Source organism: Salarias fasciatus, chromosome 16 (assembly GCF_902148845.1).
Source record: "Salarias fasciatus chromosome 16, fSalaFa1.1, whole genome shotgun sequence".
NCBI classification, from domain to species: domain Eukaryota; kingdom Metazoa; phylum Chordata; class Actinopteri; order Blenniiformes; family Blenniidae; genus Salarias; species Salarias fasciatus.
In genome coordinates this window covers 21,211,150-21,235,474 of record NC_043760.1, presented here as the reverse complement: position 1 = coordinate 21,235,474, position 24,325 = coordinate 21,211,150, and the positions used below count along the sequence as shown (strand labels likewise).

At 43.1% G+C, this 24,325-nt stretch overlaps 2 protein-coding genes across 4 annotated transcripts; one reads left to right on the top strand and one right to left on the bottom strand.

Moving 5' to 3' along the window:
- Window positions 1–239: 239 nt before the first annotated feature.
- Window positions 240–14,011, top strand: LOC115402799 (collagen alpha-2(VI) chain-like). 3 transcript variants are annotated; one of them, XM_030111358.1, is made up of 29 exons: window positions 240–496; window positions 2,140–2,265; window positions 2,360–2,523; window positions 3,109–3,725; window positions 3,817–3,837; window positions 3,961–4,026; window positions 4,118–4,171; window positions 4,294–4,338; window positions 4,446–4,472; window positions 4,569–4,595; window positions 4,704–4,748; window positions 5,025–5,078; window positions 5,297–5,359; window positions 7,277–7,339; window positions 7,415–7,468; window positions 7,571–7,606; window positions 7,693–7,755; window positions 8,235–8,297; window positions 8,519–8,581; window positions 8,665–8,727; window positions 8,850–8,900; window positions 8,977–9,075; window positions 11,203–11,265; window positions 11,350–11,385; window positions 11,458–11,503; window positions 11,593–11,745; window positions 11,898–12,353; window positions 12,442–12,480; window positions 12,565–14,011. In XM_030111358.1, the coding sequence occupies exons 3-29, from the start codon at window positions 2,367–2,369 to the stop codon at window positions 13,164–13,166; spliced, it is 3,126 nt and encodes a 1,041-aa protein (XP_029967218.1). In that variant the 5' UTR covers window positions 240–496; window positions 2,140–2,265; window positions 2,360–2,366; the 3' UTR covers window positions 13,167–14,011. The 3 variants fall into 3 exon arrangements, with proteins under 3 accessions (XP_029967218.1, XP_029967219.1, XP_029967217.1); XM_030111359.1 differs by lacking the exon at window positions 2,140–2,265 and having other exon boundaries at window positions 2,360–2,514; XM_030111357.1 differs by lacking the exon at window positions 2,140–2,265 and having other exon boundaries at window positions 241–496.
- LOC115402800 (X-ray repair complementing defective repair in Chinese hamster cells 5) lies at window positions 13,947–21,655 on the bottom strand. Its single transcript, XM_030111361.1, has 21 exons — window positions 21,609–21,655; window positions 21,164–21,277; window positions 20,059–20,242; window positions 19,769–19,817; window positions 19,466–19,588; window positions 19,032–19,214; window positions 18,771–18,885; window positions 18,430–18,568; window positions 18,194–18,306; window positions 18,043–18,105; window positions 17,812–17,949; window positions 17,639–17,726; window positions 17,001–17,131; window positions 16,616–16,812; window positions 16,326–16,416; window positions 16,124–16,193; window positions 15,892–16,001; window positions 15,559–15,655; window positions 14,724–14,791; window positions 14,559–14,633; window positions 13,947–14,358 (listed from the first exon to the last, which is right to left on the bottom strand). Exons 1-21 carry the CDS (start codon window positions 21,621–21,623, stop codon window positions 14,344–14,346), a joined length of 2,178 nt encoding a protein of 725 aa, XP_029967221.1. The 5' UTR covers window positions 21,624–21,655; the 3' UTR covers window positions 13,947–14,343.
- Window positions 21,656–24,325: the final 2,670 nt, after the last annotated feature.

Here is a 24,325-nt window from a genome sequence, read left to right as displayed (position 1 = left end):
CCTTCATCTCCACTTCTGGGTTATTCCAACATTTGGCTCACGTCGGCAGTTAATTTCTGAATGGTTGCAGCAGTTAAATTCCAACATGACGAGCCTCATATAGTGTCTGGTGTTGGAGTCTAAACAGAGCGGGAGCGCGAGCGCGTCTCTCCATGTAGGGTGATGGAGCAGCGGCCCGCGGCTCTGTCCGCTCAGGTAGATAAATAGCTCCTGGCGGCGGCCTGTATTTACATAAACCCCTGTAGCGTCGAGGAGCTGATATCTCACGCGGCAGACAATCGTCTAAACATCTCGTGAGTGCGTGCGAATGCGTGGGGGTGCGCGCCTGCGTGAGCGCGCCGCGTCCGTCTCGCTGAGGATTGAAAATCATCGACCAGCCGCTGACCCCGATGGAAACTCTCCGGTTGAGATGATTATCTGGAGTTTAGACGTTTTTTGAATTTCCCTGACAGTTTGGAGCCGCAGGTCGGAGTGGATTCTCCGCTCTGCCGTCCCGGTGAGTTTAACTCCAACTTTATTCACACTTTGGAGTGAGTAAATGCTTTTTATGGTCAGACTGACTCTGGGACGATGCGTGTTTTTTAGATGTAAACAAACCAAAATGCGTGTTTATCCCTTGGATTCCTGTTAAGAGTATGATAAACCACAGCAAGCGTATGAAAAAGACACTCCGTGTTCACGTTATAGTTGTATTCCAATGTAATTCAACACTTGCAGAATGTGTTTGATATTCAGACTCATTTGAAAAATTCATGTATTTGCTTTTTCATTTTACAAACACCTCACATTAAACATACTAGAAAAAATATAGTTAAAAAATGTAAAGAAATTGGCCGGTGCCTCTTGGAAAAGAGATTTTATATCTCAACGAGACTTTTACCTGGTTAAATAAAGGTTATAATTAAAAAAAAAAAGAAAACGAAAGCACTATTCGTGCAACTAAAACTGCACTGAAGAGAACAGAAAAACAACTGGTTTGAAGTCAAGCTATTTATCTCATCACTCAGTTTATTATTTGTTAAGACTGACCAGAAAAATAAATCCACCACTAAAATGATGTTAAAAGGTCCCCCATCACTACTCCATGGAAAATCCCTCTTACTCGAAAGTATCAGCTGCAAAATGCAGTAAAGGTCGTAAAACGTAAACAGAAGAGCGCTCAGGCCTTTCAGCCTGATGTATTATTTGTTGTGATTTTAATCCCCTATTAAGAGTGTGTGTAAACAGCGTGTCACTGTTCGCTTTCAGAGGTGGAGTATGTTTAAACTGCACCGTTTTACAAGCAGAAGACCAAATGAATCTGAATGGAAAAGCTTAATGAAAAAGGAAGAAGTATAACAAAGTCTTGGACACATTCATTGCAGAAGTTTGCTAGTTTTGTGGAGCGATGGGAAGCTATTTTAAAGTGTTGTGACTTTTAAGAAAAATAAAGTTTTAGATATGTAGTTCCCTCTGACCCATACACCAGTAAACCATAATCCCAGTTGGCAGGTTGGATCCAGTCCACCACAGCGCAAACACACAGAGACACACACACACACACACATTTTGAGCATTTACAAGATAAGATTTAACCTGAAGTGCATGTAATCTAATCTGTATGCCGTCTTCTTCAATAAGATGTTCTATGGGTTTGATTTCAAACCATTAAAGAACAGCTAGTTGTAATGCTGCTGTGGAGCAAAGTGCACTCATTACTTTCTGAACTCTTGCAGAAATGCTGCAAAAACAGTAAAAACTGCAAAAACAACAGTCAGGCTTTTAGAAGCAATGAAGCAGTTCTTCTATGTGATTTTTCTCTCTGTGCAGTCATGCTCATGGTGTAAATATTTTCACTGGCCCTGTAGGAAACCAAAGCTGCACCCCGACGAGAGTTCAGTCTGTGTCTAGTTCATTTGTTGTTTGGTTAATGTTTGGTAATACTGAAGGAATGTTCCACTTCCGGTGAAAATATCCCTCTCCGACTGCACACGCCCTTCTGCTATCAGCTCTTATCAAAGAAACTTTTTGAGGAAAAGGCTTTCTTAAAAAGTCTCGTGTAGTCTCTGAAATCCTGCTGTGGATGTCAGTCCCGCCGAACAAGCGAGACACAAAGAAATAGATTCTCTATTCAAATATTTTCTTTTTTTTTCCACACAGTATGGTTATTCACTGACTTGTTTTAAGGAGAGATAAACATTTGGAGGATCCCTGGAGACGCCTCCTGGGAAAACTCAGTCGCTTGACAGCTCCTCCCTGCATTTAAAGGGAACTTTAGAGTTAAAAGTAAGAATCAACAACTGTCTTCTCCTCCCCTGACTGTCTGCTTGTTTTTGTTTTCTTGGTGTTGTTTCTTTTTTCTTTTCTTTTTTTTTTTTAGGACAAAAATGGCAGCGATTTCGGGGTTCATCTTTTTATGCGTCCTTCAAGCTGCAAGTCTTCAACTGGTGCCTCGTGGACCCAGACCTGTACCTGGGCCAGGTGACAGCCCAGGGCCGACTCCACCTCCGCTGCCCCCCCGACCCACGCCTGAAGGTTGTGGAAGTGAGTTCCCTCAGTCCCTTCAGGCTTAGTGCGTCGTAGTAATGTTCTAAACTATACTTGATGACACAGCTCTTGAAAGAAGGAAGAAAATCTCAGTGTTTTTTTCCTAAATGTTATGAGAGACTGATTTTTTTTTAGTTCCTGTTTGCTTACCTCTGAGTTTGATAAATACCCGCAGCATCAGTCAACAGCAGAATCTCGGCTGTCTGTGCATATTTACGCCTTCAGCACAGCAGCAACTATATTTTTTCACCTCTAAATTTTACTGGAAAGAGGGACCGGATGGAGCGGGGTTTACAGGAGGTGAGCTGTCACACAGTTCGCTTCACACAAAGCGGACATCCTGAGCTCCATCTCAGCTGTCTCTTTCATTAAAACTCTTCTTTTCTGTCGTTGGACTTCAAATCAGCATTACTTCAAGGTGAAAAGCATGTTTTTTTTTCTCCTTAAACTTTAATTTGTTGAGTGGGAATTGAGTAGGAACATTACTTTAAATGATCAAAACAAGCAACAAAGTGTCATGCAGTCGTGTCGCGGATGTTGATTTTACTGCTGAAAGTTTCCCCACTGTCTTCTTTCCCCCAGGAATAATCGAGTGTCCCATCAAGCTGTACTTCACGATCGACACATCCGAGACCATCGCCTTGCAGGAGTCCCCGCCCGGCAGTCTTGTCGACAGCCTCAGAGAATTCACCAAGATCTTTGCGCAGAAGCTGGCCGACGAGGAGTACAGGGGCCAGATCCAGATCTCCTGGTCCATCGGGGGACTGCATTTCTCCCAGACGCAGGTGGTCTTCAGCCAGTTCACCACCAGAGAGGACTTCATCCGGACTCTGGCGTCCAGCAGGGCCATCAGATACCTGGGAAAAGGCACCTACATCGACTGCGCCCTGAAGAACATGACCCACCAGATGACCCACCACTTCACGGGGACGAAGGCCGTCATGTTCTCCGTCGTCATCACGGACGGACACGTGACGGGAAGTCCGTGCGGCGGGATCAAGGCGACGGCAGACAAGGCCCGGGACCAGGGGATTCACATTTTCTCCGTCGCGCCGTCCAAGAAGGTGGATGAAATCGGCCTGCGGGAGATCGCCAGCTCCCCCACCGAGCTGTACCGCGACGAGTACATCGCCGTGGAGATTATTGATGGGAAACCAAAACTGAGCACTGAATCCATTGATCGTATGATAAAAGTCATGGTAAATGGAAGTTTGTTGACGTTTCGGCTTGAATTTGAATGTGAATGTTGCTGTCAGGTGACTGTCAATGACTAGTCTCTTTCCTTCGCAGAAATATCAAGCATACCTGCAGGTAAGACATATTTAGTTACCCTCAAAAATGAGTATTGGGGTATTTTTTTGCTTTTGGAAAACACACAGGTCTAGATTTATACGTTGCGCTGCTTTTAATATTATTCTGTCTTCCTTTTTTCAGTGTTATAAACCTTTGTGCTATGAGGCTCCGGGGATCGCTGGACGAAAAGGTCCTCGAGGTCCAAAAGTGAGAATTCTAGATGTGGAAACACATCTCATTTCAAGTCAGGGATGTATTTGTGATTTATTGCGAATTCAATATCTCTGTTTTCATATAGGGATTTAAAGGAGACAACGGCAAGGCTGGGCCCAAAGGACAGAAGGGACGACGGGTGTGTAGAACCTAAAATTCTTTAACTATGTAAATCTAATGAAAGTAAAAATACATAAATATAGAAATCCTTTTTTTTTTGTTCCCTTGTGATTTGCTGAATGTATTTTTATTGCATTTCAGGGAGATCCAGGCATCGAAGGTCCAATCGGACGGCCCGGGCCAAAGGTTTGCTGCGGCCTACCGCTTGATGATTTATGGTGCTTTATCAATACACATGAATCCAAAAATATCCGTTCTCCTCTCACCGAGTTGTCCCTCTTTCCTTCGCATAGGGAGAAATTGGTTGGAAAGGTGAAAAGGTGAGCGTCACATCTCTATATCCTCGCTCGTCTGTTCATCTAACTGAGGAATGAGGCGCAGATCAGCTTATTACTCTCCTTGTTTTATCTCAACAGGGTGAAATTGGATTAAGTGGAGCAAAGGTAAGTCACGGACCCAACGGTACATTTACATTCCTGTTTAATTGTCACGCCTTTGAATTTCAAACACTCAGCGTTCACCGATTGATTTCATCTCCCTGGAAACCTCAGGGAACGGCGGGCGGGCCTGGGCGGAACGGAACAGACGGACAAAAGGTCAGAGGTCATGTTGAAATGCCTTGAATGGGAGAAAGTTGCGGCTCAGGTAGTTAAGTGGGTTGTCTTCCAGTCCCATCATCAGCGGTCGATCCCCGGCTGCTTGGGGTTGACGCCGAAGTTTGCTGATGTTTGAGCAGATTGCGGCAGCCATTGTGATTTGTGTGTGAATGAGTGAATCTGACAGCATGAAGTACTGGGAGTCCTCTGAAAGTGGTAAAAAAACACACTCCTGTATATAAGTGTGTAATGTGACTGCTCCTGTTGAATCTTCAGGGTAAAATTGGTCGAATTGGGGCTCCCGGATGTAAAGGAGATCCAGGCGACTACGTAAGTCTGGTGCTTTTAATTATTCATTATTCACATTGTTATTTTTAGGATACAAAAAAATTTAGATTTATATGATTCACTCTTATTTTTTATGAGCCAATCAATAGCGATACCAAATGTCGAATTTGAATATGCTCTTTTGTTTAAACACATGTATGATGTGAAAGTATTTTTTGGATTATTTTATCATTAGTTTATCTTTTCTTCGTATCCTAAAGGGACCGAATGGCCACCCTGGAGAAGTGGGTGACTCTGGGCGACCAGGTACCAGAGGAGAGAGGGTATGAATTCATTCATTTGTTGGTTGATGTCTATCGGGCTGCTGGGATAAAATCTTTCAGGATTTGCAACATGATTTAGAAAATGTTTATTCACGAACACCAAGTTTGAATGATCACACATCACCGATGGTATTTCAGCACGTCTGTCAGCGAAACGTTTACGGACGGATTTTATTCTGAGGACTCGGTGATTCAATTTGACGTTTCACTGCTGTTTTCTTTTATCTAGAGAGGAGAAAGAAAACCGCTACGTCAAGTAAATGCTGAGCTCCCAAAGGAAAATTAAAGAAAGAGATCGCACATCACCTTATTTCAAAGAGCCATTTCTGATGTAACGAGCGTGGCTGTTGGAACAGCTGTTAGAGCAGCTGAACAATGCGATCTGCCAGGAAAACTGTTTTTCAGAGGACAGATTTCAGTGGCCAGACACCTGTGCAAGCTGGCACATCTCACACGACGACAGAAAGTTGTGTGTCAAACAAAACTGCCTTTTATTAGTGTTGTCAGGACATTACTTGTGCCAGAAATGTTTTTTTTTTTTTTTGTGGGAATCAAACCACCTCACTGAAGTGGACGGGGTCAGACTCACAGATGACCTCTCAGTCATCAGTCCATCTGGTGTTTTGTTCACTCTTTTTTTTTTTTTTATCCATTTTCCAGTCAAGTTAACTACCAAGACATTTGGATTTGGAGCAAAAATAATTAGGAATTTACCACAAGTAAGATCATATCTATCAACCCTGTTCTCAGGATTCCCCTCTATTTTTTTTTTAAGTTCATTCCATTTGAAAGGATTTTTTTCAATAAAGACAGCTTGTAGAAGATACACAAGTTCTAGTTTGTTCGAGTGAAAGAGACCTTACTTTCAAATCTGCTGTTCAATTATATCAGCCATTAAAGTTTAAAGTGCTCTGAGCAAACGCTAACAGGAAATAAAGAAAAGCCCCCAGAAAGTAAATATGTCTGACCGAACAACAAAGTAAAAACAAAAAGACAAACGCTGCTGCTTCACCTCTTCCAGACACATCGATTTGCGCAGAAACACACTGTTTGTCAGTGTAATTGGCCAAACACCACATATCCTCGTCATCCTAATGTGCATGTTTGTGTGGGAACTTGTAAGATCTCTGCTTGAGGCTCTGTTTGCTTTTTACACTGTAAATTGAGGCAGATAGTAGCAGGACTTGGTGAATACAGAAGTCTGTTGAAGCAGAGAGTGTGAGGAGTTTTCGGCCTTCAGTTTGAGTGGCGGCACATGAGACACTGAATGAGATTTGATCATCTGCAGAGTTAAGACAAGAGATGGACAGTCCGAATCATGTGACCGAGTTTTGCATTTCAAAAGAAAAATGGAGCTTTTGAAAACTTATACGGTTTCATTTCTGATGAAGGTCATGTCGGCCGTCTCATTGAGAAACACTGAAGTAAAGCGAAGGAAAAGTCTGCTCAAATTTTCAAGGTTGAAATGTGTGAAACAACTAAACTACTGAGGATAATGCGAACGTTTCCTCAGGAAGCTTTAGAGAAACCCAGGTCACCAAAATTAGCTCGATAGAAGAATGAAGAAATTACTTCATTGATTTTATCAGTCTGCAAGACTTACAAGCATTTTCAATGAAAGCACAGTTTCTTACATGAAAATGGTACGCTGATAAACTGCACACTTTGTGCTGCTGGCCTTCATAATGTGATCCATCATGTAGAATATGTACCACATAAGTGAAAATATATATGTGTACACACACACGTACGCATAAAAATGCAGATTATGCCCTGTCCTTGTCCATATAACCTTGACTTTTACTGTTGATCAAGCTTAAGTATTTTTCTATAGGCTGCACGAACCAAATGTTTTACAGCTGTTACACTATTAAGGTTTGCGTTTTCAGGATTTCTGTATGTTTTGTGTCTGTTTAGGGTGATCCAGGCCGCTCAGGGAAGCCAGGCCCCCCTGGCCCTGCAGGTGAACAAGGACCAAAGGTACATTTCTCATTAAATCATGCTGAAGGAAAAAAAAAAGAAAAAGAAATGAAGTCAGTGACCTGAATTTCTCAGGGCGAGAGAGGAAGTCCCGGGAGTCCGGGTCTACCGGGAGAAAAAGGACCTGCGGTGAGAGAAAAAAAAACCCTCCATTTATTTCTAATTAATTACTTGTGTTGTAAAGTTAATGCCGTTAAGCTAAATCATAATTGAAACTATTTACCCTCTCAGGGGCCAGATGGCTCTCCGGGCCGAAAAGGCGAGGCAGTAAGTCAGACACGGTTATATATAAATGTGATTATCTTTGTATGCAGCGTAGTTTGTCATCATTAATATGAGCTGAATATCAACAGGGACGGAGAGGAGACCCTGGAACAGCGGGGGCGGCGGGAGCTGCTGGGGGGAAAGGAGCAAAGGTACTTAGAGAACACAGTGTCATTTATTCATTTGCAGTTTTGATAGTTTTTTTTTTTTTGTTCAATTTTTGATGAAATCTTGGGGCAAAGTTCCCTCAAACACACAAGAAGGAATTTAATCTGGACCGTGACTCATTCGGAGTAATCAAGATGAGAGGAGAGCCAGTAATCTGACAGCCGGATGAGTTGCTGCGAGACACTGACAAACTGCACACAAAGATTCCCGTTGACCTTACAAGAGACTTCAGCAGTGTCGGAACGATGAGTCCCGCGTGTTTTAAACCTCTCAGCCGAGATTTACTCCTCCAGAAAAAGATTTACTAACACTTCCATGAAAAGTCTACTTTTATGTGATTGCTTCTCGATGAGATCTTCAGGATATCCCTTCACGTATTTTATCGAGATAAAAGTATTGCCTCCCAGTGATTGCTGTGATGAATGTCCCGGTGCTCGTTCTGACTCATTCATTTGTTTTCGAGGGAGAACGGGGGACGCCAGGGGGCAGAGGTCGGCCTGGGGACGAAGGACTGAAGGGCACCAAGGTGAGGAAATAAGATGAGTCAGCATCTCCAGAAGGGCTCCGCAATCCGTCAGTCCTCCAACACCCAAGCTACACCTTCGTGCTCTGGGTGTCCTGCCAAAAAACCCGACCTGTGTCTGTTATAAGGCAAACATCGCCGCCGAGGAGATCTTTCTAAAGCTGTAAGTCTTTGAAAAGTCATATTTGTCGGGTGTCATGGTTACTGTATATCATGTCTTCCAGGGAGACCTCGGACAGCCAGGACCAAGGGGCTCTCCAGGGGAGCTGGGAAGTCCAGGAGGAAACGTACGTCTGCCGTAACATCTCTGCAGTAACCTGTTGTTGAGTTTCGTGTTTTGGGGGGATTCATGTGTCCTGTGTGTCTGCAGGGCTCTGCAGGAGATCCTGGAGATCCAGGTCCAAGAGGAGACTCTGGGCCGCCAGGACCAACGGTGAGGGGGCGGGGAGGGAGGGGGTGCTACCATTTTTCACTTTTACCACATCTTTGAAGACAACAGAGGGTGATGAAAGAGAGACAGTTTCATGACTGATGTGTTTTTTTCTTTCCCATAAGGGTGACAAAGGAAGACAAGGATTCAACTACCCAGGGTCGAGAGGCCCGACTGTACGGCTTTGCTTCAGCTTTTTACAGATCCGGTGTCCGTTCACGTGTGTACAGTGAATTAATCTGCTCTTTCTAGGGAGACAGAGGCGAACCGGGCAGGAGGGGGCCCAGAGGGCCCCGAGGTGACTGTGGTCCCAAAGGAGAAGCTGGAAATCCAGGACTTCCTGGAGAGTCTGTAAGATAGCAAACACGTTTTTTTTTTTAAAGTAAAATAGGATTTTTGATCATACAGAGTTTCTGCAGCAGAAGTATTGCTCAAATCGCTAGTTTAGGTAAAAGCACAAAGGCTGCTTTGGAAGTTTTTAATAATGTGCTCAGTTTGAATCTAAGGTCACCTCATTATACACTGCATCCATATATTATTCATTGTGAAGCATCTGCATGTAATCTGCATGTTACCACAGCTGCTGGTGTTGCATTTTGACCTTTTTGTACATGAACAAACAGCACAGTGGGTAAATCATAGGGGTTAGTAAATTATACATGCATGTGGAGAGTAGGAGACTTTAAGTGTTTTCTCATTAACCGGATATAAGAAGTTTTTTTTTTTTTGATGGAAATAGGCCTGTAGGAGTGGGGCTGCCTATATCCAGGGTCTAGTATTCATATGTTATGCCGAGTTCTGCATAACAACAACACGGGAGTCACAGAAAAAAGGAGAACAGCATGTTGGATTGTGATCCATGCACTCCTGACTGAGCCTGTTCAAATGTCAAATGTGCACGCGAACGCTGACTTGGTGATCACACCGGGGGCGACCTGAGTAAGATATCAACAGTAGAGAAAGAAGGAAATCCGTGCAAGGAATAGACCGATCGTTGTGTTTGTGTGTCTCCAGCTGTTAAAGTTCTACATTTGCATTACCTTTTTTTATTTTTTTTTTTAAAAATGAATGTCCTCATAAAAACAAGATTTGGGCTGTAAAATTGTTTTAAATTCTAAGCCTCGTAAACTGTAGGGCGGTTGCTATGTACGGTCGTCTTGTCTTTGGACCGATGCTGTATTATCATTACTCATTTGTTGGACTTATTCCTGTAATGATTTAGTGAGATATTGAATCATTTCGGCATTGTTGGAAAACAGTGAGGCGTTTTGTTTAGAGGGGGAGAAAGATAAATGACCCTGACAGACAGCACATTACTTTTAATTGTTGGGAACCAAAAAGGATTTTTGATGTGTACCAATGTGGAGGGGTTTTTTTTTGTTCCAATGTCATTATATCTGCTGTGTAAATGCAAAATGCTTCTAAAGTAGTATCTAATGGAACATTTCAAGTACGACTGCCCCAGGTGTAAGCTTAATTTAAATTCTTAAGTAAATTTACTGTGCGTCGCTGCGATTGGACTCAGTGTTTGGAAAATTAAAGACACAAAGACTTTTGTTTGTGTCGTGCTGAAACAACTAGATAATTATGTGGCTGTTCAAATCTAAAAAAAAAAAGTGTGTGTGGGGGGGGGGGTGCTGTGCATACCACACAATCTCACTGATTTCAAAAACATGACGAAAAGGTATTCTGACTTTGTCATTTACTCCCCTCAGTATCGAGCTGCACAAATGGTTTCGACATTATTTGCTCACATTTGCAAAGTTTTTTCCTTAAGCGACGTCCCAGGAAGTTAAGATAAAGTGACATTTTCCACGGTTCCAAAGAAAACTCCGACAGGCCTGTTTAACATCCAGGGACATTGTTTCTGGGCATTTAGCATTTATAGATCAAATATAGAGTTTATCCACCCATTTTGTGGGATAGAGGCTGAAAGTTAATTAGCTAAACTGAAAATATCTCCAGAATGTGTCTCTGTGTTACTGCAGGTTAAGTGAAAGAAAATCCCTTTAAGGTAAAATGACACTTTAAAATAGAAGAACTCTTGTGGAGGAAGTAGAAGAAGATAGGGCACAGAGATATAAAACAAGCATGCGGCTCTCATGGATGATGCTGGAGGACGAAGCCGTCCCTGGATATTTGACCAGGTGCAGTTTCTCATTTAGGCGTATTACAAATGGACAGACCACAGCGCTCCCTGGAGACGGTGAGACACCAGCTGGACAGGTGCGATGTGATTTCTCTCAGTGTCAGATACAATCAGGAACACTTCGCAACATCTGTGCAGCTGTGCAGCGTTCAGTGTTTTGCGGAGTCACTCATGTTCCCAGCATGCCCTCCCATTTCTTCAGAAGTCCTTTCTTGTTGATTTTCTTGAGAAATCAACGCGTAAGGAAATGATTTAAAAATAACCAAATGAAAAAAACCGCTTAAAACATCCAGAAGGGTCAGTTCTACTGAAAAATATTTTTCTTTCAGGGGGAACCAGGCCAGACAGGAAAGCCAGGAGAGAGGGGACCCAGAGGAGAGCCCGGACCTGATGTAAGCACCAGCACATTCCCCAGAATAATGACTTGACCATGCATGCAAATTCATTCCCGTTGCTTTGCTCTGTGAACTGTGCAGGGGGGTCCTGGTCCTGCGGGCGATCCTGGGCTCACTGTGAGTAAACTTGAAAAATTCTGTATTTTCATTTTTAAGGGGTTTATTTAACTTGCGCTCGTGTCACTGCAGGAATGTGACGTTATGACTTACATCCGGGAGACGTGCGGCTGCTGCGGTAAGAAGATACCAGGATCACCACTCCAGCACAGCTTCACATTTCACATTTTTAACAACGCTGACCTGCTGATTTCTCTCCTGTCTCAGACTGTGAGAAGCACTGTGGCGCTCTGGACATTGTATTTGTGATCGATAGCTCAGAGAGTGTTGGCCTGACAAACTTCACCATGGAGAAAAACTTTGTGATCAGCACCATCAACAAGCTGGGATCGATGGCCGCTGACCCTGCTTCGCCCACCGGTACAGAAGCTACTAAACATTATCGAGCGCAGATTGGAACGAAAGCTCACAAATTAAAACCTGCCCCCTTTACAAAATGCTTAATTAAATGTGATATTTGTGTGAAATTAGATTTAATGAATTTGATTCATCCGCCATGTCTCCATATCTAGGCACGAGAGTCGGAGTCGTACAGTTCAGTCACAACGGGACCTTCGAAGCGATCCGACTGGACGACTCAAACATAAACTCCATGTCTGCCTTCAAGACAGCAGTGAAGAATCTGCAGTGGATCGCGGGAGGCACCTTCACTCCCTCGGCTCTCAAATTCGCCTACGACCACGTGATCAGGGACAGCAAGAGAGCCCGGGCCAGAGTGTCCGTCGTGGTGGTCACGGACGGCCGTTTCGACCCCCGCGACAGCGACAATAAACTGCGCTACCTGTGCGACGACCCCGCCGTGGTGGTCAACGCCATTGGAGTCGGCGACATGTTCGACGAGAGGCACGACAACGAGAACCTGCTTTCGATAGCGTGCAACAAGAAGAACCGCGTCACCGAGATGAAGCGCTACACCGACTTGGTGGCGGACAACTTCATAGAGAAGATGGAGACTGTGCTCTGCCCCGGTAAGCCCGGACCGGCGCGGGCAGCAGAATGACGGTGCCGATGTTCACAGAGCTTTTCTAATTCATGTTGGTCTGACTTCACCCTCAGATCCAGTAATCAAGTGCCCTGATCTGCCTTGTAAAATGGGTATGGTTGGAACACGGCTGAATGATTGATCTAATAGTGGAAGTAAGTGCAGCTCAATAAGCGATTGGTTCTCTGTCTTTTCAGAACCGGACGTGGCTCAGTGCGCGGAGCGGCCGGTAGACCTGGTGTTTCTGGTGGATGGCTCAGAACGTCTTGGGGTGGAGAACCACCGCCTCATCGGTGAGTTTGTGCAGACCGTGGCCGACAGGCTGATCCTGGCCAGGAGCAAGACGGACCGAAGGCGAGCCCGAATCGCGCTCATGGAGTTCGGCAGAGAGAGCGAGAATTACGTGGCTTTCCAACTCACGCACGACCCCGAGGTCATTGCCAACGGCCTCTCAAGCCTGCGCTATCTGGACTCGTCGTCAAGAGTCGGACCTGCCATCATCCACGCCATCGACAACATCCTGGGCAAAGGAAACGCCCGCCAGACTCGACGCAATGCCGAGGTTTCGTTCGTCTTCATAACAGACGGCGTCACAGACAGCAGCGTGCTGGAGGAGGCGGTTAACACGATGCGTGGTCAGCAGGTCGTCTCCACGGTGATCGCCACAGGAAGTGACGTTGACCAAGCAGTCTTGCAGAAGCTGGCTATGGATGACCAAGACGCCATCTTCAAAGGACAAAGGTTTTCTGACCTGGTACGGTCCAGTCTGTTTGATCGCTTCATCCAGTGGGTGTGTTGAAGACGGGCTGTGCTCACGTTAGGATTTTATGGTGCTGCAGTTGTTCCTCTGCCTATACAGACGGTAGTTCGTTTTGATTTTAGCCTGGTGTTTCCCATTAATGTTTACGCTAGCTTAGCATTGTTCACCGCTTCCAAACAAGTTTAGGCCCTCAGCTTTGCAAAAACGATAATTTTTTACAAGCATTTCAAAGTTTGTGTTCCAATCTCACTAAAGGGAAATACAGAATGTACATATTACTGACTACATTAGATTTCATACCAGGGTTAGCGGTGCTTGACAGTTTTCCTGAGGTGCTTAGTCTTTCAGCACTGTAACTGAGCCGCCATCGTTTGTTTGGATCTTTTTTTTTCTCTTCTGTTTTCTCAAGTGCAATGAATCCACCCCAATTTCCCAAAAACCGATGCTGAATATTTCCTCTGATTCTGTGAAGATGAGTCAACACCCTCCGACAGGCCTCTCTAATCTCTGCTTACATTTGGTCAGACTTCAAGTAAACTCCTAAAATAAATTTTGTAGAAAGCTTCCAGAGCTGGGATATCTCAGAGATGTTTCAGGCAAGTCCTTGTTTCCACACTTCTTTCTGACCAAATTAGAGGAATATGCAGGTTTAAGTAAAGCAGAATTATCGTTCAAGCACAAGACCGTTCGTTTACTCCGACTCTGCTATGCACTGTGCAGTTTTGCAAATGATGTCACAGCGACGTACTTTACTACATTCTGTGTGAAAAACTGTATTCATCCACTGTTTTGTTATTCAACAATATAATACAAGTCATGCATTCTTGATCAACAACCAAGCTTTACTGATTCCACATAATAAAGCAACAGTTTGTTGGACACGACTTCTGAAAATGTGATATTTAAGGTACATTCTGTATCCAAACTTAGAAAAAAAATAAATCATTATAGCAAGACAGAAACAATTTTGAAAATGACAGACTTGATGGCATTTAAAACCCGAAACATGGACCCGAACAGCTTGGAAACGGATTTCAGGAAGTGATTACTGCAGCTCGGTCAAACTTTTCTCAGCTAGCAGTTATTAAGCATCATCGGTCTTTGAGTGGGAGGCTGAACAATGGACGGCTCAACAATTTGGTCTGGCCGGGTCGAGAGACTGCATTCCTCGAATGTTTCTGCAAGTCCGCTGCCGACACTCCTCCAGTTTCTCCTCTTACATCATGTCCAGCTGCACAGGAAGAGAAAAGATGTTAAACCTAAAGAGTATCAGGTCCTAATAGACCAGACACACGCACAGAAACACACTGTGGGACATCCGGCAGACATGGAACTTTAAACTTTGAGTCACACAAGTTGAATGAATTATTCAAGTCAGAAAAAAATACTGTGTCAAGATACAAAAAAAGAAAAAACAGCCCACACTCTTACCAGATCATCAACATCTCCAGCGTCTTCAGCTGGAGGCGCCGCTGCCTCCTCTTTCTGCTCCTCAGTAACCAGGAACTGAAGAGAGGAAAGTTAGCGCCAATCAGTAAAGACGATATTCCAGAATACGTTTTCTTGCTGTGTCAAACGCTGGAACATCCAAGTCACCTGATTCGCTTCGGTTTTGGATACGGTGCTTCCTTCAACCTCGTCCTTGCTGATCAAAGTTATAGCGTCTGTCCGTGAGAATCAAAGCGAGTTTATTTTTAAAAGCGCCGTTCACACACAGTGTAGCTCAAAGTGCCTCAGCAGGACTTGGGAATACATTAAAGGAACATTACAATCAAGTTTTACATCAACTGAGACAAAAGCTAAAAGGTGAACAATATATAGTTAAAAAAGCAAACAAAGCAAAGGAAACAGCAAACAAACATGAAAACAATTCCTACAGCTGATCCTGACAAGTTATAGATCTCCTTCACTGACAGGCGGTAGAGAACAGAAGTGTTGACTGAAATCAGCTGACAGATATTCTGAAAGTTTGATCTCGTTTTGGGGAGCAGAGAAACTGATGCATAGTTCACCTTGTGTTAGTTTTGATCCTGAAAAAACACTGAGACAAGCTTGTTCCAGATATCTGAGGGCGCTGCACAGATGTATTGGGGATACATTTGGTATTTTATTTATAAGTAAAAAGAGTTAATGTGCATGTTTTTGACACACAGGAAGTCATGGCAGTGAGTGAAGCCTTGCTGTAGTTGGTGAGGACTCTGGAGGAGACGCCTAAAATCTGTGAATACACCGTTACAATGTCCGGCCTGCTGAAGACGACAGCATGAATAAGTTTTCTTGTCTATTCTGCACTAAAATCCTAATCAGAGTTATGCTGTGTTTCCACGTAGATCCCAGGTGTAATCTAAAAATCCTATACACTGAACTGGTGCTCAGGTAAGAAGGTAGTTTAAGGAAAAAAACCCCTGTTCTGTGGAAAGCTTCATCATACCTGTGACAAGAAGGTCCCAGAAGGTCTCCAGCCCTCTGTACGAGACGCTACTTTTCAGCGACTGCAGGTAGCTGTTGTACAGCTCCGCATTCCCCAACTGAAAGAAGAGAGTTACGAAACATTCAAATTCCAGCTTGAAAGCTCACCGTCTCTGTGCGAGACGCAAAAAGCACACTTTCACAAAAACAGGCCTCCATTCAAGTCACAAGAAAAGAAACAGAAACACTGTAATCTTCTCCAGACACTTAATCTCCGTAGGAAATTCAAACTATAGAGTCGAAGAGGAACAACCACATCATCCCCCTGAACAGGAGGAGATGAATGTGTGTTTACCTTAACGGACTGCTCTCTGAAAGCCTGGATGCAGGTGATGCTTTTCATGTAGTAGTGCGTGCTCTTGTTGCCAAGCAACTGCTCGATCCTGTGAGTCAGTTGCTGACAGACTGGAAGGACACAGGGGTCACCGCAGCCAAACAAAGAGATGAACACAATTATAGGGGCTGAACATGACTTGTGAAGGCTTATTAAAAAAAAAAAAAAAAAGACAAAACAAAGTGGACCTCACCTTCTTTGAACGGGAGACTGTTCTGCTTGATGAGCGCACGGAAATCTCGAGCTGGTTCCACACTTCCCACCTGGTTAGTCATTGAAATGCAAATTTTAAAGTTGTTTCGGGTCAGAGGAAGTGGCAGGACGCTTTATATAGAAGGGCAGGCTTTCACAAGAGTGGCTATCTCGGAGGGTTATTACGGCGTCTGGATTCTCACCGAGGTAACGGAGCCTTCAGCGATGTCGGCGAGGTTATACTCCTCGTCTGCCTCGTCTTCTTTTGCCTTCTTGGCATCCGGCTCCTCGGCGCTACGAACACAAAGACAGAAGTTTCAACGCTGAGGAAGATTCAGACTTTTCTTTCACCTTTTAGCCGCTGTCAAACGGCTCGCACAAAAACCTGCTCTCAGATTTTTAAATTACAAGTCAAAGTTTTATGAAACCTTTCACACCGATGTTTCAATACGCGGCATCCAAAGACCCGGCACTGCACCGAATTCAGACTTACCTTTTGCCAAAAATCTGAGCACTCGTCTTTAACTTCTTCTTCTTCTCCACCTCCTTGAGTGTAAAGTTTCTCTTCATCTCCTCCAGAGGAGCTTGGCAGCGTTCAGTAATGACGGCGGGGCGATCGAGAGCAGCCTTCAGCCACGGCTCGATCTCAGGTAGAGGAGTGTCAGGGTTCACCCCCCGGTGATGGAGGCACTGCAACAACAGCAGGGGAAGAAAGTGAACCGGCAACCCAGTGAAACACGAGCCTGGTAAACAGTCAGCATCTGATCAGACATCTGAAATGGTCTTCCTCCAAACTGAAGCCGACGGCCATGTCAGTCACTTCAGAAAGACCACGAGAGCCGAGCTGCAGCTCCTGAACACACACTGGGCTGCAGTACCTGGTAAAGCCTCTGGAAGGCAGGGTTGGGAATGTGATGAGGCTTAAACATGTCCGTCTGATCTCCGTTCTCATCCTCCTCTGTCAACATCATGGAATCGATGAGAGAGTCAACAGCAGACAGCTGTGAGTCTAAAAGAGAGAGAGAGAGAGAGCACTTCAGTCCATTTACTACATCCGCTTCCTACAAGCTTATGGTCCAATTCACTGAGATAAACACTGTTTGTACAAATATAGCCTACTCTCTGTCCGTTTTGTTTTTCTCAAGTGATCTAGAGCCAGAAAACGTTTCATTTCAATTAATGTATCTTACTATCCTTTTTAAATGTGTTTCAGGAGATCACATTTTATGAGCAACTTTTGATTCTATCCAGTTCGCATACATGCCGGATGGGAACCATCAAGTAAAAGTGGCAACAGTTATGAATTTTTGTCAACATTTTCTTTACTTCCACTCAAAAATATGTTTACAAGAAGCCTAAACACTGCCCGCTCACACATGGATGCATTCCGTGGAGTCTGGAGTCAGTGAAACATATAAAGCAAAACTTCTGAGTGATTCAAAATGTAGTTCGTTCACTGTTTGTAGATCCAATACAACTTGTTTGAAAAACTTAGGGGGGAAAAAAAAGAAAGTACCTGAAGGAGTGAACTTTTTGTTTTCAAGAGAGGGGAAGGTAAACTGCCTGAGGTCCTCCATGAAGGGCAGCTGGACGTACATCAGACACTTAAGAGAGTGACAAAGAGGAGGTTAGCCATGTGCAATCTGACACAGACACAGGATCACAGGATGTTTAAGAGCACAGTCTCACCTCATAGTCCTGCTTGATACAAGGGAAAGCTGCGCCCACTTGAGGATTACTGCGTCGGTCGTAAGCATAGCGTACGATGGCCACCATTTTCAGTTCATCAAGAGCTCGGATAAGAGCCGACAGTGCCACTCCAGCATGCTGCTCGATACAGAAAAGTTAAAATAAAAAAAAGACAAACAGGTCAGTTTAAGCATGTAGTCAAATGAATTGTGCCAGTTCTCTCCTTCTTACTTCATCATCCTTTGGAGCAAAGATCTTTAAGACCTGCGTTCCCATGAACTGATGACGCTGGACCTGCAGGCAAGTGGAACAGAAGACTGTAAACAAGCTCCATTTATTTTACATGTTTGCTCACGGCAGAATAACACAAAATGCACTTTACCAACTTCTGACTGGTGAAACCCAGAACAGCAAAGCACTTCCCATCATGTTTGTATTTCATCTGGTCTTGATCAACTTTGGAGAAGGGAACAATGTCGCTTCCATAACGAAAACCTGAAAGCAGGAAAGAATACCCCTTAAATTAGATCTCATTTCAGGTTAATGTGGCATTGTGCTGTGCAATCAGGGCACTTTGCAGCAACACAAAGCACTCTGATTTTCAAAACAAACCCTCACCTTGAATGGTGTCGTCTTTCTGCACCTCTGTCTCGTTGTCGTCGTCCAGGCAGTAGACAGTTTCTCTCTTCACGTCGTCCTTTTGGTTGGTCTGAGCATCAACCGTCATCCAGACTTTCTTCAGTTTCTCCTCAGTCACCTATTGGATGGTATCAATTTTGCTTTCAAATCACAAACAGATTGCAGAAGTTGTTGATTTACTTCAAAGGGATCAATAAGAAAGAAAAGATGGATCATTTAATGGATATTTACATACAGTGATGAGAAACGGACATGAATACTTGATAAATTGGGCCCTCTTACAGCCGTGTAGTAAACTCTCAGGTGATCAGACAACTCACTGCTTTGTAGCCGACAATCCGGATGCAGATGGAGCTTCCGATGGTCAGCTGACATGGCCAGGGCATGGGCCGGCGCTCGATACGCTTGAACATACTCAGCTGCTCAATTCCACTCCTGGAACATGATTAAAGCGTGAAAAATGAAACGAAACATTCAGCAAAAGCAAATACCTCTAAATATAGAAGATGGTTGTAATTCAAGGCTAAAGCATAAGAAAGAAAAATCAATATTTTTAAATGAAGAAGAACATTTCCTCTAACCTGAAGGTATAAATTTCATCCAGGCCGTCCTCCTCATCCAGGCTCAGCATGATGTGCTTCACCATGTCCACTCCCTCCTTTTGTTCCCTCGACAGACCTTTGCCTGCGCCCGGCTGACCAGGACCTCTTCTGTCTCCACTTCCTTCACTGCTCTCATCGTCTTCTTCCACAGGAAAAGGAAAACTGCAAAGCAGGAGTTGAAATTTAAAGAAAGAAAAGAAGTGAAGGGATTATAAAGCTAAACAAAGAAATCAAGAACAATAAAATGTTAATATAGACTAGCTTGATAAGCGTGTGTGAGACACCAGGTAGAGGTTGTTCATGAGTGCAATGCAACAATAATTTTACTATTTTAAAGTTGTGAATGAATTATTCAACAGTAAAATTTCAATGATAACAGATATCCATCACTTATGAATATATTGGAAACTTACAAGAACTGCAGCGTGATATCAGCTTGTTGCAGATTTTTGATGATTACATCCAGCTTGTCTGAGCTCGCCTGCGTATTGAGGTCAGTCAACAGGACAATGTTGCGCACATTGTACTTCTTCCCCCTAGAAAGTGACCATTAAAAACACAACAAGCAGTGACTTACATTGACTTGAATACGCATTTTACTTTAACCATAAGATGAATTATCTGTTACTTTTATAAAACTCTGGGATAACAAATGAGTGAGAACAAGAGTCAAGGTGAAAACATAATTAATGTGAGAGATTAGAATAGTTTCATACTCAGTTTCTGTCCGGAGAACATGCATGCAAACTACAAGAGCATCCAGCCCTGTTTCCACAAGTTAAGGAGTTTGTGTGCACTCAGATATTTGAAACAACGAAAAGAAAATGTTACCACACAGGAAAGCAGGAACCTCATCAAAATCATTGGATTAAAAGCTTAAGAACAAAAACAACAAACAATGAACACATTTAAAACCATAAATATTAAAAACAAAACAGCAGCGCAAAAAGTTTCATTCTAAAAGCAATGTTCTACATTAAGTTTTAAATGTAAGTACAAAGGATACAGTCAGCCTGCTGATTCTCTGGATGGATCTGATTTTCAATCTCCTCCAGGAGCTCAAAGTCAGGTACCATGAGGTGACGATGCACAGTGATGTTCTGATATTGGTTATCCTGGTCCAGAGGATTTTTTGTCGCGTCTGTGCCAAACAAAACCAAAGCCACCTCATCCTTTGCCTCTGCAAAAACCTGACATCAGAAAAGAGACACATCAAATACACATCTTTGTTTCAGCAAATAATCAATCTGTAAGAATAATTATTTATCAGGCTTGTGACACCAGAATTTATTTTCTGTCAGCTAATAAGGCACAATGAACCTGACGTTGTTGGCCATGGTTACTCTTCTTCTATGATGTGCCAGCAGCATTATGCATTCATACTTTTGTTATTCTCCTGAAACACTGAACAAAAAGCCCCTGGATGCTTTGATGCTTTCACACCTAAGGATCTATGTAAGATCACACCTTCACCCTTTTTGTGAAAGACGAACTGCATCATCATCTGCAGTGATATTAAGGCAAAAAGGAGTTGTATGGATTTTGTAGCTATTCTGTCTTTTGTCTGTTTTGCTTGTTTGCACTGCCCGCGAGAGCAGCTGTTCTCAGTTTCATTGTGTTCTTTTTGAACAATGACAAAAAAGGAGTTCTGAATCTGGAGCCACTTGTCTCCATTTGGAACATGATTATTCTTCCTTGGATCAGTGTTGACCTTAATTTGACAGGAAGGTGAATATTTTTCACACCAAACCCAATGTTGATTTTTTTAAATTTGATGCTTTGTTTTTTTATATATATAATTTTCGACACATACGAAAACGCAATCAGTTCTATTAGGGATGTTGGAAAAAAAAGATACTATTGAATGCTGCTGGAAGTCTTTGACAATGTTGTGGTGTTAAACAGTTTGTGTGTGTGTGGGAGGGGAGTAATATCTTTTCTTTTTTTTAATAAAAAGTTATGGTGGAAGTAACAGTGACTTCCTATGCTGTCCACTGCTAAATGGGTGACTTTGAGCTGCATATCGTAATTGCAAGACATATCCTTTGAAATTAGACATTAGAGATGTCTGGGGCGATTTGCAGATGGTTTCGTTAATGCACAGAATGTACCTGGCGCTGGACAAACTTCTGGATGATTTTCTTGGCCAGTTCAAACGGGGGCTCCTCTCCCGGGCCGGAGTTGGACATGGAGAAGCCCACATCCATGCACAGGACCAGAGCCGACTGAAGATAAGAAACAATCTCAGGTTGAATTCTGAGCCACTCGTACAGTGAGGCAAATAGTACAACTAATGAGAACACGTTAGCTTAAAGTGGAACGGTCGTTACATGTGGTTAATTCGCCTCGCTCCCAAAGAGCGAAACATTTCTTTGTATTGAAAGAGCGTCAGCTCCTGCTTCACTCTGGACAAGTCTCAACATGTCGCTGCCGGAATAAACTCAATGAACGAAACCCGGTTCAAACAACAGCCGAAGTACAACAAAAACACCACATAAAAACTCTACAAACTTACGTAAGTATTTTCATGAAGAAAAACGAATAAAACACACTTACTTTATTGCCTGCCATTTTCAACCACGTCCCGTTCTGTTATGGCTCCGATTGAAAACAACGAGACAATACTTTAGTTCCGCCCTCGTCTGAGATTTGTTCCGCGCACAGAACACATTATAAGTAGCTATAATTACACTCATAAATTATCACAATGCTTTATAACCCAAAGTGAAAGTAAAGTGTTATCTTTTTTTTTTCATTTCACCACGACTCACACACTGGTCGATTGTGAGGAGCCTGAATGTCTCTGATAATGTTTATTCATTCTCGTCTTCTCATGTCATCATTGGCTCAGCTCTGATCCCAAGAGTTTCCACTGCTACCTCCACTTTCAGGTCATCACTGCACTAAATTCTTTCTTTACAAGTCTGAAATTCATCTTTAATGTCCTCCAGAATGTCCCTCAGCCCCACCCACTGAAAAACCAATGTCAGCAAGTGAGTTTTTCTCCATACTAAAATCTGAGATGTTCTCAAATATTTATTTTTTTAATCTACTGATAAGTGGACATGTGTACTTTTGTTAATGTAACAAAGCATTATTCCATATCACTGATAAGTTAACATTTATTTCTAGGCATTGATAAATGACTTTTCATATTTTTTATTTGTCGAAGTCAGTGGTTGAGTTGTAAATGTTAAACGTTGTTGTAGCCACAGAAATTGGAAAATGTTCCTTTATTTTTCAAAAGTCTTCCAGTTTGTGTTCTTTTAAGAATCACTTGATTAACCTTGTATAGCTGAAATTTCTAGTTTTTTTTTTTTTTTTTTACTTTTTTCCAGATATCTTTCTCAGCTTTTCCAAGAATGTAGTTAATCCTGGAATTGTCACCCATTGTTATTAAAAGAGCATTGATTATGAATCAATATGATTATGAATATCCAGGAGCTCCTGAAAACTGAGCTCTTTGGCAAAACAAAACCTTACCTGGTTAATATTACTCGGGAAGGGTGGAGGCAGATAAATTCTGGTGAACCTTATGCAGCTCTTCGAAATAACCTCAAGAAGCTAGTAATGGAAGTAATCTCAATGATTGTGACAGTGATCAGAAACTCAATGGATGCTGATAGCATGATCCATTTTGTCAGCACTGTCACGGAAGAGAAGGTGTCAGCCATCGTGAAAAACACTGTTCCTGACACTTTTTGCCACGTCCTGGACTCATCAGAAATCCATGGCCAGACCTCTGTCACCCTGTCAAGTTTCATCACTAAGATGGTGGTAGCAGAGTTTGCTCCTGACCGCAAACCAGCTAGAGATCCTCACATTGACTTCTGTGTGACTCAAGTCTGCACAATGCTGAAAGAAATTGCTGGGAGGAGAAAGCGTTCATCCAAGAATGGGCAGATCAGCCCCTTGGTACGATATTCAGGCCGTCACAAAACTCTGAATATCACAGTTCGAAATGTTGGTCAAAAACAAGTGTGGACGCTGTCACGCCTCCCACCAGTCACAGAGATCCACGTCTCTGAACCATGTGTGGAGGAGAAGCCTGCAGAGAACAAGCCCTCCCACATTTCAACTGGTGTCATTGGCAAATCTAACGACAAAGGATCCTTCTTAATTATAACTGACGAAGAAGAGAAAAAACTAGAGATCAGAAAATCTGTGAGCTTGTTTGTTGTGGAGCTGCTGGCAAACATCTGTCAAGACTGCGAGTTTGAGTACAACAATCCAGAGCCGTTGGACTCAGTCGGCAGACGTCTGTTTGACAAACTGTGGACTAGAATAGAGGACGCAGACACCTACAACAAGAAGTTTGAAGACCTCACTGAGGCCATTTTAAAAAAGTTATTGAAGATTTTTGAGTCTTCGAGGCGGCTGCTGGTTATGCTCCTGATGGACAACCCTGCATTTGATGAACTGCTGGTTGACTCTGTGGAAAAGCACCTGACGACTCCACCGAAGAAATCTCGCTTTGCTGTGTTTTTCCGTTCGGTTGGTCGAGCTGTCAGCAAGTTCTTCTGTTAAACGGAAACGGATTAGTGGACCTACCTGCAGCCTGTGCATTCAGCTTTTCTCCGGCGACTCGGGTCTTCACATTTAAAGAGCATTTACACCTGGAAATGATCAGGCTTCGTAAAGTAGAAAATGCATTAAAACTGTAAGCAGCGCTGGTTGGGCGTGGAAGTCAAAACAGTGACAAAAGGGCTGGAAAGCGACCAGGAGCGGTGCTTCATAGTTTTGATGGCTCCCGTGACAATCTATAATATAGATAGTCATGAAATAAAATAAAAGAAAAACACTGAAAGAGAAAACTTTGGACTGCTAGTGTTCCTCAATGTCACATAACAACTGCAGCTTCCTGTCTTTGCTGTCAGTAAATATCCTGATCGGTTATGCTCACTCTGCACTTGCCTATTTTTCCTTACTTACTCCAGACTAAGCCCATAACTCCTGTTAGATGTTAAACAGCCTTTTGCTTGAAGGAGCAAGAAAAGACAGACAGGTGCCACTGTGGGGAGACATGTTTGTTCTTTGCAGTCTGATGATTTACTGAACATTCACCTGATTAAAAACATGGAAACGATAAATAAATGTGCAAATTGGTCAACTGAGGGGAGAGTTGTGGATTCTGTCTTTTAATGAGAAATACAGCATCTACATAAATCAACAAGCTGATATCTGGCCGACCCTTCACTGCACATTATATATGTAACTGTTTGTAACTATTGAAGGAGTTACGAGTTACGAATGTAGCGACTTCTATCCTCTGC

Bases quoted from the DNA above. Each gene is read 5' to 3' on its own strand.
- LOC115402799 (XM_030111358.1), top strand. From the start codon at position 2,367: ATGGCAGCGATTTCGGGGTTCATCTTTTTATGCGTCCTTCAAGCTGCA. The intron at 4,339-4,445 runs GTTTGCTGCGGC...TCCTTCGCATAG, and splicing joins TCGGACGGCCCGGGCCAAAG to GGAGAAATTGGTTGGAAAGG. The intron at 8,582-8,664 runs GTACGTCTGCCG...GTGTGTCTGCAG, and splicing joins TGGGAAGTCCAGGAGGAAAC to GGCTCTGCAGGAGATCCTGG.
- LOC115402800 (XM_030111361.1), bottom strand. The intron at 19,589-19,768 runs GTATGAAACTAT...GTCACTTTCTAG, and splicing joins GTTCTCCGGACAGAAACTGA to GGGGAAGAAGTACAATGTGC. The intron at 19,215-19,465 runs GTAAGTTTCCAA...CCTGCTTTGCAG, and splicing joins GATATCACGCTGCAGTTCTT to TTTTCCTTTTCCTGTGGAAG.